At 49.1% G+C, this 16,839-nt stretch overlaps 1 protein-coding gene across 2 annotated transcripts; it reads right to left on the bottom strand.

Moving 5' to 3' along the window:
• Window positions 1-147: 147 nt before the first annotated feature.
• On the bottom strand, window positions 148-10,275 carry P2RX5 (purinergic receptor P2X 5). Of its 2 annotated transcripts, none has more exons than XM_082294904.1 (12): window positions 10,138-10,275; window positions 7,307-7,457; window positions 6,816-6,935; window positions 5,960-6,035; window positions 5,537-5,633; window positions 5,097-5,177; window positions 4,471-4,609; window positions 3,757-3,893; window positions 3,400-3,493; window positions 2,814-2,879; window positions 2,388-2,470; window positions 148-1,990 (listed from the first exon to the last, which is right to left on the bottom strand). In XM_082294904.1, exons 1-12 carry the CDS (start codon window positions 10,272-10,274, stop codon window positions 1,915-1,917), a joined length of 1,257 nt encoding a protein of 418 aa, XP_082151030.1. In that variant the 5' UTR covers window position 10,275; the 3' UTR covers window positions 148-1,914. The 2 variants fall into 2 exon arrangements, with proteins under 2 accessions (XP_082151030.1, XP_082151031.1); XM_082294905.1 differs by having other exon boundaries at window positions 6,864-6,935.
• Window positions 10,276-16,839: the final 6,564 nt, after the last annotated feature.

The raw sequence follows: 16,839 nt of genomic DNA, 5'->3' as shown, positions 1-16,839 counted from the left end.
GTGTATCACCAAGAGAAGGTGCTGTGACCTGCAAAAACACTGTACAGAACACTCTCAGGGAGCAGTGGCCTACAGTGACACATTTTATTGCTGAACATGAAACACAAGAAGGAAAAAAAAGTCAAAGTCAAGAAACGAGCTCCTGAGAAGGAATCTGGTTATGTTTTATTAACAGCAGGGGTTGTAGGAATCGTGTTACACAGTATAAAGAAAGGAAACGTTCTAGGGGATCTGCGAGGCCTGAGGACTTAGATTCAGGAAACAGCTTTAGTCCTCCAACAAGAGGATGTTTTGGCAAGTTAAAACAATGGTTTCAGCAGAGCACACTGAGCTTTGCACGTTAGGAGGAGCTGCTTGGTCGCCAGGAGTTGTGCCAGGCCCTGATGTCATGCAGGGGGTTCACCATGTGTTTCACCATCCAGAAATTACTCAACTCGAATTAAACCCTGACAGTCAAAAGCCTGGGCTGCCTGTGGTAACTCTCGAGCAGTTCCCCATGTGGTGACTTGTATTTGCCTAGAGGAGAAACTTCTGACATGGAGAGAAGGTTTTAGATGAGATCAGAGCACCAGAGGTACATGGCTTATCCTAAATGAACTCTGCTGTTTAATTCTACTTTCTAGCCCCATTTTTGCCTCCATACACAGAAGCAGAGGGAGGGAACTAGACTGGGTGGGGTTTGCTATCAGTGACTGGGTTCAGAGTTTGCTGCTGCTAACAGAGGTAAATTTTAATTGAGGATGAAGCTGTACCTCAGAGTAACCACCTTAAAGAAGTTAAAGCAGAGGTGGGTGCAGCTGCTGGTGCCATTTGTGCAGACACTCGATGGCAGCAGCTCCCTGAAGGCCACGCTCAGATGCTGCAGCAGGAGCCCTTTAAATCTTGGTATTCACAGAGTGCACAGACACATTTAATCTTCATCAGGACAGCTCCCAGTCAGTGGTGATGGGGCAGCATTTACAGAACACAATGATATTCCATAAGCCCTTTTCTGAGATTACATCCCCACTTGTATTTCCTGGAGGTTACTGGTGTTGAAGTAGCAGGCAGATGGCTTCTAAATTCCCCTGCTGTTGGTGTATTTGGAGGAGGCTGACAAGGCCTGTGTCACTGGCAGAGCTGCCCTTTTCAGTCTGCAGCACAGCCCAGGGTGCTGTGAGAAACAGAAGCATTGAGTGCCCCATCCAGATCTCCCCACCACGAGAAACCAGGAAGTGATGCAGGAAGGACAATCCTGAGCAAATGAAACCAGGCACTGAACCAAGGAGGCAGAACCTGTGCAGGTGCTTCCAGGGCCACGTTGCTTTCCAGTGCATGAACCCCCCATAGGAGTGACTGTCCCCCCTTGCCTCAGGTCCTGCAGGGTCACAGCCCCTTCCCCAGCTCCAAGAGCTGCTCCAATGCCACATTTCCCTGCACTTCCTGAGCAGAGCAGTCCTGCTGCTTCACACCTGATGTCACATCAGCCAGGCAGGAGCTGGAAGTGGTGGCTGCCAAGGCAGCAGAGCAGGAATTAGGTTGGATTTCAGCTTCAGCCCTTCCCAAAGTGCCAGTGGTGGTTCCCATCACAGCTTTTCTGCACATGGAAGCAAAGCACAGCCACAGGACAATGCTGGCTATTGGCATAAGTACAGATATATCTATCAGTGGACATGAAAACATTCCTTTGGTGCCTTCTTTGTCCTTTTATAAAAATCATTTTATAAATCCATAGTGATGACACACTGTTGCAAGCTCAGGACACCAGAGAAATCTTAGGGAAGAAAGGCAGTCTTTAGAGGAGGCTTTTTCCTCTGGGAATCCTGGTAACAGTAGGCCTGATCTGGGGTATGTCCACCTCCCAGTGCTGGTGTGGTGCCACACCTGTGTGGTTTTCCTGGAGCATGAGTCCAGCTGGCAGAGCCTTTGCTGTGCCTAGAGCGTGCCGAGCTGGTCTGGGCTCTGATTCCCGTTCAGCGTAGGGCTCGACAAGGACTTCCTGGAACTGGACCTGGGGAAACAAGCACAGGTGACAAAGAGGATGAGCAGCCTGGGTTTGTTTCAGAAAGCAAAGAGGTTCCCAGCCAGGCCTGTCTCACCTTACCCCAAAGGCCCCTCCACACAGTGAAAGCTCCAGATCTCAGTTTCATGAGGCTCTTGGAGCTGCCCCAATTCCACCCTGGGTCTTGAGGGACCAACAGCACGAGGCCATTGCCAGTCCAGCCATGACACAGCAGCTCCCTCTGCTCCCCAGCTCACTGCAGCAAGGAATACAGAGGGAGCCAATAACTTGGCCAAACTCATTTGGAGGAATTTATTTCCCTGGAACTGTGCTGCTGTATCTCTTCCTATTTCTATCACTCATAACAAAAAGCCATGATTTTTAACACAAATCCAGGCCCACTTACTTCACTTCCTCGTACTTTTTGCCTCGATAAAAGTTGCTCTTCTTGATCAGATACAGCAGCACCAGGTCACAAAAGAAAGCTCCCTGCAAAAGGAAAGAACTTGAGTTTTATCTTTGAAATGGGAGAGGAACTGTTCTGATCTCATTAGAAATGAACATTAATTAAAGAATAACTTGGAGAAGCAGTACTTTCCTTCATTCTCCATGCATTTCCCAGGGCATATATATATTATATACCCCCTGTGGAGGTGTTTTAGGTGCCAGGTACATTAATAAATGCCTTTAAGACAGGACACAGACACACATCTGGCTGAGTAGTCAGAATAGTAAAGATTCTGCTGGAAAAGATTTCAACACCCCATCCCATTTTCATCCCATTTTCGGTCTGGGTCCCAATATGTTACTTTAAGACACAACATTCACTTACAGCTCCCATGAGTGCCAGCCCCGAGCTGATATTGATAATGGTGGGAATGATGTTAAATTTCCCTGCCTGGAAGAAGAAAGGTCATGAAATCACCACTGAGAGAACAACTCACAAAACAAACTCAAGGGTGTGGTACTACACTGGGGAAGCTGCTGCTGCCCCATGGGTGTGTTTTGTTCACAGGCACAACCACAGGGGATTTGCAGTGAACAATCTTGGAGGCTGAAGGTCTGTGTGTCTCAGATCCAACTGTCCTTGGCTGCATTTCTGAGCTTGCATCATCCCTGGATTAGGTTTCCTTTTTCTCTGCAGTGCTTGCACATGGAAAACAAGTCTCTGGGGCACATTTACTTCTTCATGTAAAGCCCAGTGCTTTACATGAGCCTGGTTTTAAGTAGAGGAGTTGCAGGCTCAGCTGCACTGCAGGTAATCTCTCTTACACAGAGTTAGCTCCACATGGACGGATGGGAAAAGCCCTTTCCTACAAGGCAGAGAGGCTGTCTCACCCCAGAGTTGCCTTCCCACTGAGAAATGTCCCCACCTTCTTTCTCTCCAGGCTCTGGGACATTCTGGCCTGGGGCCTCACCTTGCCATTCACCATCACATCGAAGCGGATTCCGTACGCTTTAATGAGCGTCCGGTAGTCGACCCCCTCAGCATCCCGGTAATACTTGGCAAACCTGGAATGCAACAATGCTGGGTTTAGGTCCACCTGCCCCTCTGAATTCACAAATCTCTTCAAACAGATCTGTTCCCTTAGCAAAACGAGCTTTAGCCTGCCAGGAGCACTCCCTTCCCCCCTCCCTCCTCTGCAGCACTCTGTGCTTGGCTGGAGCAGTGGCTGGTACAGGCTGGTGCCACTCCACTGCCAACCTCCAGCACCTACAAGTCCAAGCAGCCCAGCCCAGCTGTGGTACTGCATTGTGCCCTCCTCTGTACCCACCTGAAGTTGTACCCAGAAGAGATGGATGTTTCTGCAGACTTGTTATCCAGCCGGCTAAAAGAATAGTGAGGATTACATTCAGAAGGGGCTTTATCAAGATCACAGTTCCATTCAATCTGAATTCCTATCACACCACCCTTAAAAGAGAGAGACAGGGTGAGTTGTTTAAGCTTAGTTCAGTTAAAGTGTCTTCAAATTTGTCAGACCCTTGGGCAGGTTTTCCCCAGGGACAAGAAACAGCTGCACTTCTGGTCACAGACAAGGGGGCACACAGGCCTGGCTGGGCTGAGTTCAGGTGTGTGATATTAATCCCATTAGTACTCTACAACCCCACTTTTCCCTGTGCTGGTATCCTGAGGCTTCTCAGCCCAGGACATTGATTTCATTCCACACTTCAGTGGGGAAGATGATCTTTTATGCAGGGACGGAGTTCCAGGGTTCTGGGTTTAAACCAAGAGTGTAGTAACACTGAAATTAAACAAAGAATCCCCAGTGGCAGAGCAGCAGTTTGGGCAGCCCTGAATAGAAGATAACTGACCCAACCAGCTCTTTTAGAGGACCCCCATTCCCTGGGGACAGGATAAATGGGACCAGCTTGACTTTAAGCACTGCAGCCTGGACAGGAGGCAGCTCCCTGGGCAGTGACCCCTCACAGCCTCCCAGTGAGCAGTACAGCCAGCTGGGAACACACATGAGCCCGAGGGGCACTCCTACCTCTGAGGCCATTTCCTGGAAGTTGCCCCCAGCCCAGCGGACGATGTTCCCCAGCACGAAGATGGGGCAGTAGGGATGCTCCTGGCTGTAGCGACAGCTCTTCAGGTAGGACTCGTTGTCAGTTGCCAGCACATTCATCCTGCACGCAGGAAACAGGGAAATCCACCTTGTCTCCCTCTTTCCTTGCCTTCACAGCCTACACCAGGCCTACAAAGACAAAAGGCTTCTCCAACACCCTCTGTGCACACCAGCCTTGTCACCCTGCGAGTGTCTCTGCTGCTGGCCTGGGGAAAGCAGTCTGTCTCCCCAAAAATGACCTCCTGGCCAGAAAAGGATTTGGCCAGCTGAATCTGGGCTCGCATGGTGCAGGTTGCCATACTGCTTCAGGGCCACCTGGTTTTCTCAAGGGAAAAATAAAGGGATGCTAGAGATGCCTATCTGAGCCCGGGACAAGAACCAGAACACGCACCTTTCTACACTGCTTTAGTTTGTTCATCTTGCAGCAGCAAAGGCAAACAAATATTTTTAAATTTGCATTTTTTGCCAGCCTTGTCCAGGGACTTCATTTTTCTGGAGGAGGGGGAATATCTGTTGAGCAGGAGCAGCTCAGGAACCCGTGCACTTACTTGGAGAACTTAAACTTGGGGAAGCGAATGGAGTTCTTGATGTAAACAGTGAAGTTTTCTGCACTGCCCAGAAGTGGTTTCCTGGAAGAGAAGGGTTTGTTCTCTGTCTTCATACCCTGCACACATGTGAAATCTTGAATTGCCATTTTAGAAGCATCTTCATCCAAAAGGTTGGATGGCACCAGGCCAGCCGTGCCACTTCCCCCACAGTGCCAGCAAGGGGTTGGTGAGGAGCGTGCAGGTTCAGGGGACCTGAGAGCTGGGAACAGCCAGGGAACAAAGCAAGGGGAGCAGAGGGCCAGTCCTGCCAGAGGGGCCTTGCAGAGCCCCCTCCTGCACTGAACAGCCAACATTCGAGCAAGCACGCAAGCAGAGGGGACACAGGAACTGCCCTGAGTGACACACAAGCCAAGCAACTCAAGCTTGGAAACAGGACATACTTGGGCTTGGATCTTTTCTCCACTGGGCACCAGGCCAGTATCTCACAAGTCCCTCTGGTGCTGTCCCTGTCTTTCAAACAACGGCCAGTCTTAACCCCTGCGAGCAGACATCACAGAAAAGGTCACACCAAGCAGTCACCTCCCCTCCTTGCCTACAGGGCACGTGAAAATAGAGGATTTTCCCTCTCCTCCCTGCTGTGAAAGGGCCTCTCAGCTGGAACAAACACCCTCTTGTGTCTCTGAGCAGCCTGGGGTTCCCTGGCCCAGCCACCGCTGCAAGCAAGGCAGGGATCTTAATAAAAGAGAGGAAAGAAAAGAAAGGCCTTGGTGCTCTCTGAAATCAGAGATCAGGGGGTGTAACCAGGCTGAGGCCTCTGAAGGACACCAGACACAGCACAAAGAGGGACATTAGCCTTCCCTTACCATTGCCAGCCACCACTGCTTCCCCTTCCAGGCAGTCGGTGTCTTTGTCACACAGGGCATCGGGAATGCTGGCACTCTGCAAAGTGGAAAAGGACACAAGGGACAGTGTGACAGGACACCAGAGCTGGAGGGGTGAGAAAGTGCTGCTGACGTGGGGTGAATGCTCTGTATGAGCACTAAAACCACACAGCTGAACTGGTAACTGGGCGCCATGCGAATATATCCCACCACCAGGAGCACCAGGATTCACTCACACTGTCCTGGTTTTGGGTTCTGCTCAGTCTGGAGAGAGACAGACTGAAAAAAACCAACATTAGTACTCACCAAAACCAGGCAGGAGGCCACTTTGCTTTAAGATAGCCCTACCTTGGATCTAAGCCACGAAGTTCTCTGGCCCAAATCTGCCCCTGCACGGCCACCAGAGGACAGCAGTGCCCTGACCACTCCAGCTGTGCTCCGGGCTGTGACATGGAAAATCCATATGCTCCGTGGACACAGCACTTCCTGCACAGCCAGAGACCTCCTCCCCCGGGCTCCAGCCCATTCCAAACATCCCTACAGAGGATGGGGCTCTTAAAAAGTCTCCTCTACCCATAACTACCCTGAAGTTGTTTTCCCATGGCCTTTCCTAACCCTGAGCAATCACTGCCAGGTCTCATCTCCAGCTGGGAAGAAATCCAACACCACCTAAAGTCAGGAAGGCTCTACATGATCAGCACCTCTGGAAATTAAGACAGCTGAGCCTCCCAGGTTTACAGTAATCTCCCTACTGAGGTATTACAGTACAGGAAAAAAACACTTGTTTTTCATCCTTCCTTTCTTTGTTGCTCCAGAAGTGTCCTCTGTGAGTTCTTACCCCTGGTTTTGCACGGGTCTGGGGGTCAAGGGGCTCAGTTCTTCCTACCTCAGGACACGTGTCTTGTCTTTGGTTTGGGGTCACAATCAGATTTGTCATGACAAAGAAGACGCTTTCACCCTGCAATAAACAGTTAGAAAACCTGGTTTACTTTTAAAATACTTGTAACAGGGAGGGTGCAGCTCTCTGCAGAAGAGAACAACCCCCCTCTCTCCAGAAGCTTTTCAGGCTGAGATACAACATCACCCTTTGTGTGGAGATTTGTTTGGATGAATTCCCTCACGCTGTGGGTGCACACACAACCATAAAAGCCAGCCCACGGTCCTAGGGGGAAGCAGAGCACCCCAGCATCTCAAATAAAAAGTCACAACAGAAAACCCCTTCCAGCATTACTTCCTTGTATCCCAGCTCCAGCTAATTCACAGGAAAGACCCGGATAAATCACCTCAGCACCCACCCGGGCAGAGACAGGAGCAGGGGGTGATGCCAACCTGGGGAGGGATGACATAGTCTGCAACATCCCACAGCCTCTCCCCCAGCTCCGAGGTGTTGGTGAAGGCCACCCCTTTTAGCTTGGTAATGACAGAGCTCTGGAGGGATGTGTCTGTGTCCTGGTAGCCTTTCTTGACAACAAACACCCACCTGTGTGAACACAGCGGCGTTAGATGTGGTCAGGGAATCAGTCAGACAGAAATTCACACCAAGGTAAAACCAAAACATGCCAATAACACCAAACCGTCTGTAAGTACTACTGCTAATAAAAAATAAACTCTTAGACACAAGCTGTGCTTGTCAGCAGGGGAGAAATGAGTAATATCAGGCCATGAGGTAAAAAACCAAAGCCTCCCACCTCTGTCTGTGCTACACTCAGCAACCTCAGCAAGACAAAGGAAGAGCAGGGCTCTGTGTGGTTCTCAAGATGAAAAACAATACAGGCTGTTGCAGGGGAGAGCGTGGTTGGTTTCACATGTGCCACTGAACTGCCAGTCAGCAACAGAGCACGGCTGGGGAGATAAAACTCCTGCAGGTGAGCTGGGTATTCCTCACAGAAACCTGGAGGGAATATTCTCAGCTGGATACAGGGTCTTTTGTAAGCCATTGTGATGGGAACAACCTGATTGCACCCTGGGAGAACTGCTGCCTTGCCAAGCAGTCCAAGGGAAGGCTTTGCTTACTTCTCCCCACTGGAAAGCAGCAGGAGTTCCATTTCCCTGGGTGAAAACCTCTGGCTTAAATGAAATGCTTCCAGCTCCCCCACAATACTGCTAAAATCACCTGCCAGGACAATAAATCACCCTTGGAGAAGCTGAGGGTGCTGGGGCAGGTTGGGAGAGGGAGAGAGGCTATTTCTGTGGCACAGCTCCCTTTTGCAGGGCTCTCCTGCCCATGAGGAGGGGAAGGGGCTGAGCAGCACTGGCAGCACACAGCTGTGAAAAACGAGGTTCACTCTCCTGTGAGAATTTAAAGGGTTTAATATAAAGACAATAAGAGACACATAAAATAAAGCAAAGGGATAACGGCCGGGTGCCTTGGCGCTCTGCCAAGAGCACACCTGATGCTCGAGGTGAGTCCTTTTTATACCATTTTTACTGTCTGTTCTCTATTCATATTCAAACTTTTCCTGGAGCTGTTCTGCATGGCCACTCCTTGGTTTCGCCTTTTTAGAGCGTGGTAGTCTTCTGCCTTGTGGTTTTATTTCTTTTGATTCTTGGGGTTGGGCCCGCTAGGTAAGAGTCGAATGTAGGGTGGATCTCTTAATTCTCCAGACAGTCAGGGCTGATTGCAGCTTTGGCCTCTTTGCCCCCCGGGCAGAGCGTGATAGCGGCTCTGGGTTCTCCGGGCGGAGCAGCCTTTGGGCCCTTTTGTTCTCTGGACAAAGTGTTGATTAGCAGCTCCTTGGGCCTCATCCTCTGCTCCCTTGGAGGTTATCTTGCTTGCTCACACTTGCTAACATTCTTGCTAAAAAGAAAGAAAACTACCTCCACACAGCAAAAGCATTTCTAACATTATATAATATCTACCTTTATACTTGCGAGAAGCCACATTATAATAATGTTTATAACACAGCCCTTCACCTGCCACGTGTGACAAACCTGCACATTACCATTCCCCACCCCGGCAATTTCCTACTTTTCCCAAGAACACTGACTTCCTCTCCCAGGAGGGCTCAGAAGCAGACCCTTGCCTTTTCTGCAGTGAATCAATGAAGGAATGGCAGCTGCACCCAAGAAGTAATCCAGAAGATTTTGATGATCCCAACCCCAAGCCAGCCTTTGAAGAGGAACATGTTCCTGTAAGCCCCAGCCACAAAGGAGCCACTGCAGGGACCATCAGTGACAGTGCCAAGGGTTTGCAGGAGGCAATAGATGCCAAGGGAGGAAAACAGCCATTCCCTGTCCACACTGTATCCCTCTTAGTCCTTGGCAGGGTTATCCACAGGATTCCACCTTCAGCCAGTCCATGCCAGACTGCTGAGGCTTCACTGGTGCTCTGCTCACTAGAGCAGGTTCTGGGGCTGCACAGCTTTCTATAAATACGCCTGGCACATAAAAATGACTCTGCTATATTTAATCAGTGGAAACATGAGGTGTGGGAAAGGTGACGGGACTCAGAAGCACAGACAGCGAGGGACAGACAGTAAGGGAACAGAGTTGGCTGTCACAATCCTAAAAGCCTCAGAAACCCAGGAATCAACAGCACAGGCTGGATAATTCCAGGTCTGAGCCTGCAGGGACGATCCCTGTGCCCATTACACACCAGTGTGACCAGCCTGCTGCAGAACTGGGCCTTTCCCGAGCTATTCCTGAGCCAAGCCACCCTGCTCTGAAATGAATGCAAGGCAGCCGACATTCCTGCTGCCTCAGCCCCCACAAGCCTGGCTGCTGCAGCCCACTCCAGCAAAGAAATCTCCCACTTTCTGCTTGCTTCCCTTCCATCCAGAGCTGAGCAGGTCATGGTGCTGTGCAGAAAACCCAGGTGTGCCCCAAGGCTCAGCAGCGTGGCCATTAATGCTCGTTGTTCCTGATGAGTCTGGTGTTAAGGTTTGGCATCATTCCCACAAGATATAGAAATAAAGGCATAAATAATGCAGTACAAAGCCATAGTCACTGGGTCTATTTTTAACCCGAGCTTAATCTGAAAGGTAGAGCTGAATCTACCCATCCCTAGCAGGTGAAAAATCAGCTATAATCTACTAGACATTACAAAATGCAGGTGTATAAACCTGTCTAATTACCTGCATTAAAATCAGCAGGCACAGCTATGCAGAGTACCCTAATTCATCTTTATCACAGCAAAATACGAAGCAGAGAGTGATTCTTACCCCACCAGGTAAGCCAGGATGGAGAGCTGCACCACTCGGTAGAGGACCCCGACCTTCTTGTTCTTTGCAATGACGTATTTCTCCGTTTTATAATCGAAAAGAGACAGAAATAAAGCCTTCCAAGCCACCTGCCCCATGCTCCCGGCTCGCTCGGTGGCTGGAGCAGGCACAGCTCGCACCACCCACACGTGCAGTGCACGGAAACCTGACACACCAGCCCTGATCTCCTCCTCCTTCCTCCCTCCCTCCCTCCCTCAGCTGCTCTCCGGCAGCAGCTCAGTCAGAATCCAGCAGCTGCACTAAGTCACATCCTTCCTGAGCTGCTTTTCAGCTGATTCATCCCTTGGGGAAGCCCTTCTCCCCACTCAGTTTTGCCCCCAGGTTTCATTCTCCCCCCCTCCAAAATGCCCAGAATGAAATGTGTTCTAGTGTAAAGCCATGTTCACACAATCACAGAACGTGCTGAGCTGGAAGGGACCCACAAGAATCATCGAGTCCAACTCTTAGCCCTGCACAGACACCCCAAAAATCCCACCCTGTGCCTGGGGCATTGTCCAAAACCTCCTGAAGCTCTGTCAGGTTGTGAGCATTCGCTGGGGAGCCTGTTCAGTGCCCCACCAGCCTCTGGAAGAACCTTTTCCTGACATCCAACCTGACCCTCCCTGACACAGCTGCAGCCGCTCCCTCGGGTCCTGTCACCCGTCCCCAGAGAGCAGAGCTCAGCTGCAGCATCCAAGGGGACACAGCTACAGTCTCTCACTATTTCTTAATGATTAAGGTCTTTCTTCAGCCTTTACAGGATGACAACACATTGGGTTACATTTTTGATTTCTTAAATGTTTGCATGAGCAATGAGAACCAGGGTCCTTGACAGTCACCCAAAACACCTGCCTGGCTCCCACACCTTCACACCAAAACCCAAACTAAGAAACTAATGAATAGATTCTGCATGTGCCTGAGGGTAAATCAACGATTTCCAGGAACTGGGCCTGGGGAAACAAGCACAGGTGACAGGATGAGCAGCCTGGGTTTGTTTCAGGAAGCAATGTGGGCAAGAGGTTCCCAGCCAGGCCTGTCTCACCTTACCCCAAAGGCCCCTCCACACAGTGAAAGCTCCAGATCTCAGTTTGATGAGGCTTTTGGGGCTGCCCCAATTCCACCCTGGGTCATGAGGGACCAACAGCACGAGGCCATCGAGAGTCCAGTGACACAGCAGCTGCCTTTGCTCCCCAGCTCACTGCAACAATGAATTACAGAGGGAGCCAGTAATGGCTAAATTCATTTGAAGGAACATAATTTCCCTGTAATTGACCTTTCTTTGTCATTAACAGTTACTGTGCTCCTGTATCTCCTTTTATTTCTATTAGTCAGAAAAATAAAGCCACTGCCTTGCACAACTCCCTTCCCTGGAAAAATCATTCTCATGATCACAGGCTTTATGAAAATTTTGTCTTTCGTCCTCCTTAAATTCCATGTTGAATTTAAACAGATGGATCTGGTTTTTAATGAAGTTGCTCCAAATCACACGAGAATCACAACCAGCGTCATAAGGAACAAAACACTGATTTTATCCCTCATCCCAGAGCCATCCCTAGAGTTTCTCTGCAAAAGGAAAGAAACCTTTCTCCAGCACCAGCAAAACTAGAACACAAACCTGCCTGTGGCCTCCTTGTAACCTGGTAGCTGCCAGAGCAGCTCTGCCCTGAGCCTTTGTAATTATTTACCAGGTCACTTAATCTGAGAAAGGATTTACACTGTCAATTAATCTGAGAAATGTTAGAAAAGAAACATTCCTTAGAGCGAGTAATGTTCTGCCCCAGGTGTGGCCTGAAGGTGTAAACCACATTTGATCACTGAAATTAAAACAAGAAAGTGAAGGTAAAACTGTTATTTTCTTGTGGTTTTGTAGGCATCAAGAAGAAGCACTGGTGCAGTAGCTGTTTTGGAATAAAAAGTTTCCATTTGTATCAAATGTGCCTCAGAATACTGCTCAGCACAAGCCAAATTTTTGCTGACAATGCTGTTGCTGCAAAAATTTAGCTTGTGGCATGCTCTTACAGGTATTGTTTCTATCACCTGTTTTTCACCACCTTGGTTTTCTTTTCTTGCCTGGAAATCAAGTCTACTGCTGGGTTTGTCAAAGTATCTGTGGGTGCTCAAATGAAAGCAGTTTCGTTCACAGCAGGGGGATAAATAACCCAACAAAGCCTGATTGTCATCAGTTAAAGATAAAAATAACCTAGTGTCTCAAGGGACAGAGGCCAAATCTTCTCTGCAAGGTATTTCCCTTTTTGAGTTCAACATCCTGAATTTCCCATGAAAAAACACCCCCAGTTCTGCTCCCTTCCCTCAAAGGCTGTTTGCTCAGTCTGGGAATTCTCCCAGGGAGGATTTCTCCTCCAGGACTGAAACTCCTCCTTTCCCTTTTTTTTCCATTCCCACCATGCCACACCTGTACCTGTACGTAATTCCTCACACTGCTGACAGTGATTGCCTTCTCAGAATTCACACATACTCATAGGATACACATCCCTGTCTGCCCAGACTGCTCCTCATCTACTTTTCCTCCACCTGTCAGTGTTAAGCTTCCCTGGAGCTTATCTCAGCCTCTAAATGCCACCTGAAGGGACTGTGAAAATTAAAGTTTCAACCTCTGCCCCGATCTGGGGGCATTTGAAACGCTGCAAGGTTGCATCTGACGCTGTGGCATGGGAAGATTTCAAGATCAGCCCAATAATATCTTCAAATTTCACCCAAACAGAGCATGTGCTTTCCAGGCAGTGGCAGACAGCCCTGGCCAGGACAGTCGTGATTCACCACAGCTGCTGAAATGCCGGTTTTGGGCACTCCTCCTGTTCACTTCCAGTGCCAAATGATCACCCCTAGGCACCGATTGTCCCCGTGGTCCCCACCCTGCTGCCAAGTGCTACAGAACCCATCGGCTCCCGAAGGCTGACTCAGAAATGCTGAGACATTTCCCCAGCACTGAAATGCTCCTGCAGTAAATGTCTGAGTGATGCAGATCCATCTTCTCTTAGAAACAGGCGCCAGGGCAGCTACTGAAATAGCAGAGTGATGGGGAGGAGGTAAATAGGAGATTTGGCAAGGAAATGAAAGGAGAAAATGCAGAGGTCAGCTCTCCCCTTTAGCGGTTTCTTGTCACGCTGTCATACTTGTCAGTCAACATCTACAAAAAGCCAAGGTGAAGAGTCAGACAAGTTGAGAGAGGAAGTTCCTTCATACTACAGCTCATGCCCACAGAAATCAGTGACATCAGGCATGAGCTGCTCTCTGAAGGCAATGGGTTCAGGTGCAAGGACAAAGAAATGTGTGCAGCCCACGGTGAAAAATGCTCTGTTCAGCTTCTCCTGTAATCCTGGCTGGGACTTGGCAGGGTAAATCAGCCTCTCTTTATCCTCCTAACCAGCACAGCTGCACACCCAGCCACAATGGAAAGGGAACTTGTGGGAAGAGTTTCTGTCACAGTCCACAGGAGCACCCAGAACTGTCTGAAGGAAGAGAAGGGAAATGGGAGAGTGCCAAAGTTGAAGAATATATTTTGTCTTTGATTCAGCCCTCCATTTCCAGGAGAGCCATTTTCAGCCTTTGAATGCATTCCATGTTCCTCCCAAGTCCTGAATCTCCTATACAGAGTGCAGGAATGTTGTTATTATTACCTGGTGCATTTCTCCACTCCAGTCCCCCAAACCACGAAGGGAAAGTGCTTGAGGAAGAGGATCAGAGGGGAAGGAAAAATAGCGCACATCTAATGAAACCAACCCATCACGCCCTGTTCTGTGAGAGAGCTGGCACTGAATCAGGTAGATTCAGTACCAGAAATTAATAAAAGTGCACATAAAACACTGCTGAGAGACTGAGTGCAAGGATAGCTGGACCAGCAGTGCTGTGTTGCAATGAATTCACCTCCTAAAGTCAGACAATAAAAGCATCCCTGGGAAATAAGAGAAGAATGTTGAATCAAAGCGTGAAAGCTGAAGGGATTTAATAAAAACTGTATTCACATTAACCACTGGTTTAAAGGTGAAACCCTGCTCTTGAATACACCCAACAGGTCAGTATTTACTTCTTGGATAACACAAAGACATGAAATTGGTCCTGGCTTGATACCTCTGCCAGGTCTTACCTTACTTCAAGTACTGGGGAGAAACCTTCATCCCCTTCCTTCACCTTCCTCATAGAAACAGCTAGAAAGAATAAGGCTTCTGACCTTTCCTCCCTGGAATTACCAGCTGGTAACTCCTTCCAGTCACAGGAAAACACAGCTACTACTCAGACTTGACCCCCAGAGGAAAAAGTTTCCTGAGCAGCCCCCTCAGCCTGGCACCTGACCTCACCTGAGGTCTGCTCCAAACCAGCATGACCCTGATGTTCTAAACCAGTTCCCAGTTCAGCAAGAGGCTGATGTGTCCCAGCTGTGCTGCACAGACCAACTGGAGCCAGCTTAGCCAAGCTGGGAGTGGGAGAGCCAGTGCAGCATCGTTCAGCTCATTCACCCTGACAGGAAATAAGGACAGGAAATGTCTCTTTAGAGCTGAAATTCGATTACCCCCCAAATAAAGCTGCCCCAACAGGCCCTCAAGCCCAGCAAAGCACTCCATGGCTCATCCCTGATGCCCTTATGTCAGTGCCCTGCACTTTATAATGAAGAACTACTGACACCCTTCTCCTGATGAGCTGAACTCACTTTCTTCTGCAAGGCCCCAGGGCACTGCATTCCCAGTCCTACACAAACCTGGCAGCTTCTGAATGTGCTGAGGGAAACCCAAGGTTTGGGAATATTCCTGACATGTGAGAAAGCCATAAGCAGCTGGTGTCATCCCTGATCAAAGCAGCATCACAAAACACGTCCTGTCCTCCTGTGGGAAGCACAAAGCTGTGAAGAAATGCAAAGCTGGGTCAGTGAGGGGGCCCACAGTGATGAAACCAAGAAGTGGCTCTGCAAACCCTCTGCTGCCTTTGCATGAGGCAGAAAGGTCATGAACCATCCTGGCAGCTCTGAGGCCTCTGGAAGATCTGCAGCAGCTCGTCTGCCCACAAAACCTGGCCCCCAAACTGCTGCCAGCTCCTTCACCTGGCTGGGGGCAGATGGTTCCTGACCCTGAAGAGGGTCATTTGCAAATCTTCTGTCTTACAGGGAGATGCCACAGCTGTGCCACTGCCACAGAGTCAGGGCCACACAGACAGGTCACGAGGCTTCTGCACAGGGGATTTTATTCAAAATGTAGATTGCAAATAAATTTAGAAGCAGACACAGCAAGGCTCCCATGGAAACAGCACAAAAAGCCAGCTGTGGTTTGGATGAGTTGAGTCTTGGCAGTCTTGACTAATCCCTTAAGTGCCATCCAATTACTGCAAATGTGTTTGGCATCTGCTGCAGAGATTGCAAAGAATTAAATGGTCGATGGCACTCGCCGGAAATTACAAGTCACAGAACCCTGTAATGCATTTAAGAAAAAGCATCTAAAAAGGAAAATAGCATTACCCACTGCAAGAGCTGACCTCCTTGAGAGCCATAAGGGACAACAAAAGGCATCCAAATAATGAAGAAAGCTTATTTCAGAGAAGAAAGTAGAAAAATAAAGGAGAGGAAGATTGATTGTTTTTTTTCCACCAGGCAATATTGGTTAAGCCAAAGGAGACAGGGGCTCTTTTGTCTTCTGAAGGTCTGAATGAGAGATCTTTGTTTAATCTTTTGCTGTCTGTAAATACACATTAGATCTGTGGGGTTAATGAACAACCAAACATAAATAAAACAACCACAAAAATAGGGAGACAGAGAAAGGAACACACTACCAAGTGTCCATCCTTGACCTTCTTTGGAATCCACAAAGGGGGGCCTGAGATCATTTCACTGGAAGAACACAAGGTCTGGCCAGGCATCTTCTTTCCCCAAACCCTCCACATTACTATTACTGATAACCTGCAGCTGATAAATCACCAGTGTCAGTCTCTCAGACTAAAGAATTAAAGATTTCCCTGTGTTCAGTAGGGAAAGGGGAGTATTCATTATGAAATCCCTGAAAGAACAGGAGGCCTCTGCTTTAGCTGCATCTGTACAAGAGTTCCATATGGAACCCTAAAAATCTTCTGCTCTGCAGTAGCAAATATCCTCCCTCTGCTTCTGTCCTACAGTGAAAACTTGATTTCACTAAATTCAGAGGCAGGAAAAAAGGTCCAGAATTTAACTCTGGGACTTGATTGCTTCTCTAGGCTCAGCAAAACCATCTGGATTTCTGACTTGTTGCTGCCCCAAGGGAAGGTCCAAGCTGCCTGTGCGATCCCCACACCTCAGCCTTAAGGTTCTCCTCTTTCAGGCCCAGGTAGAGCTCTCTGCTGAAGATCATTTCCCCCTGATTTTCCCAGGGATCAGCAGAACAGCTCCGCTTTTTAAGAACAACAGAAAAAGAAACGAAAGGAACAGAACATCAGCTGCTTTCCAGCACCCCCTGGCTCAGACTGCAAGAAGCGCCCAGTGCTGTGCTGCCACCAAGCTGTGTCCCGTGTCCACAACCTGAGCTACAGCTGCGGCACTGAGACACGAAAGCCTGGAGGGCTTTAAGAGTCATTCCACGAGGAGCAACTCCTGGGGGAAGCAGGAGAGCTGCAGCATCTTTGCTAAGCCCTGGGTGTCTCCCGGGAGATGAATAAAACATCCCGCTTGCTCTGCGGGGTGAGGGAATA

Source organism: Coloeus monedula, assembly GCF_965178545.1.
Source record: "Coloeus monedula genome assembly, chromosome: 20".
Lineage (NCBI taxonomy): Eukaryota > Metazoa > Chordata > Aves > Passeriformes > Corvidae > Coloeus > Coloeus monedula.
The sequence above is the reverse complement of the archived record's forward strand: the minus strand, read 5'-3'. Positions and strand labels throughout refer to the sequence as shown.

Excerpts from the sequence above, each read along its gene's own strand:
- P2RX5 (XM_082294904.1), bottom strand. The coding sequence starts at position 10,274 with ATGGGGCAGGTGGCTTGGAAGGCTTTATTTCTGTCTCTTTTCGATTAT. Across the intron at positions 5,634-5,959 it reads AGCAGTGGTGGCTGGCAATG|GGGTTAAGACTGGCCGTTGT; the intron begins GTAAGGGAAGGC and ends GTCTGCTCGCAG. Across the intron at positions 3,894-4,470 it reads TCCAGGAAATGGCCTCAGAG|GGTGGTGTGATAGGAATTCA; the intron begins GTAGGAGTGCCC and ends CTCTCTTTTAAG.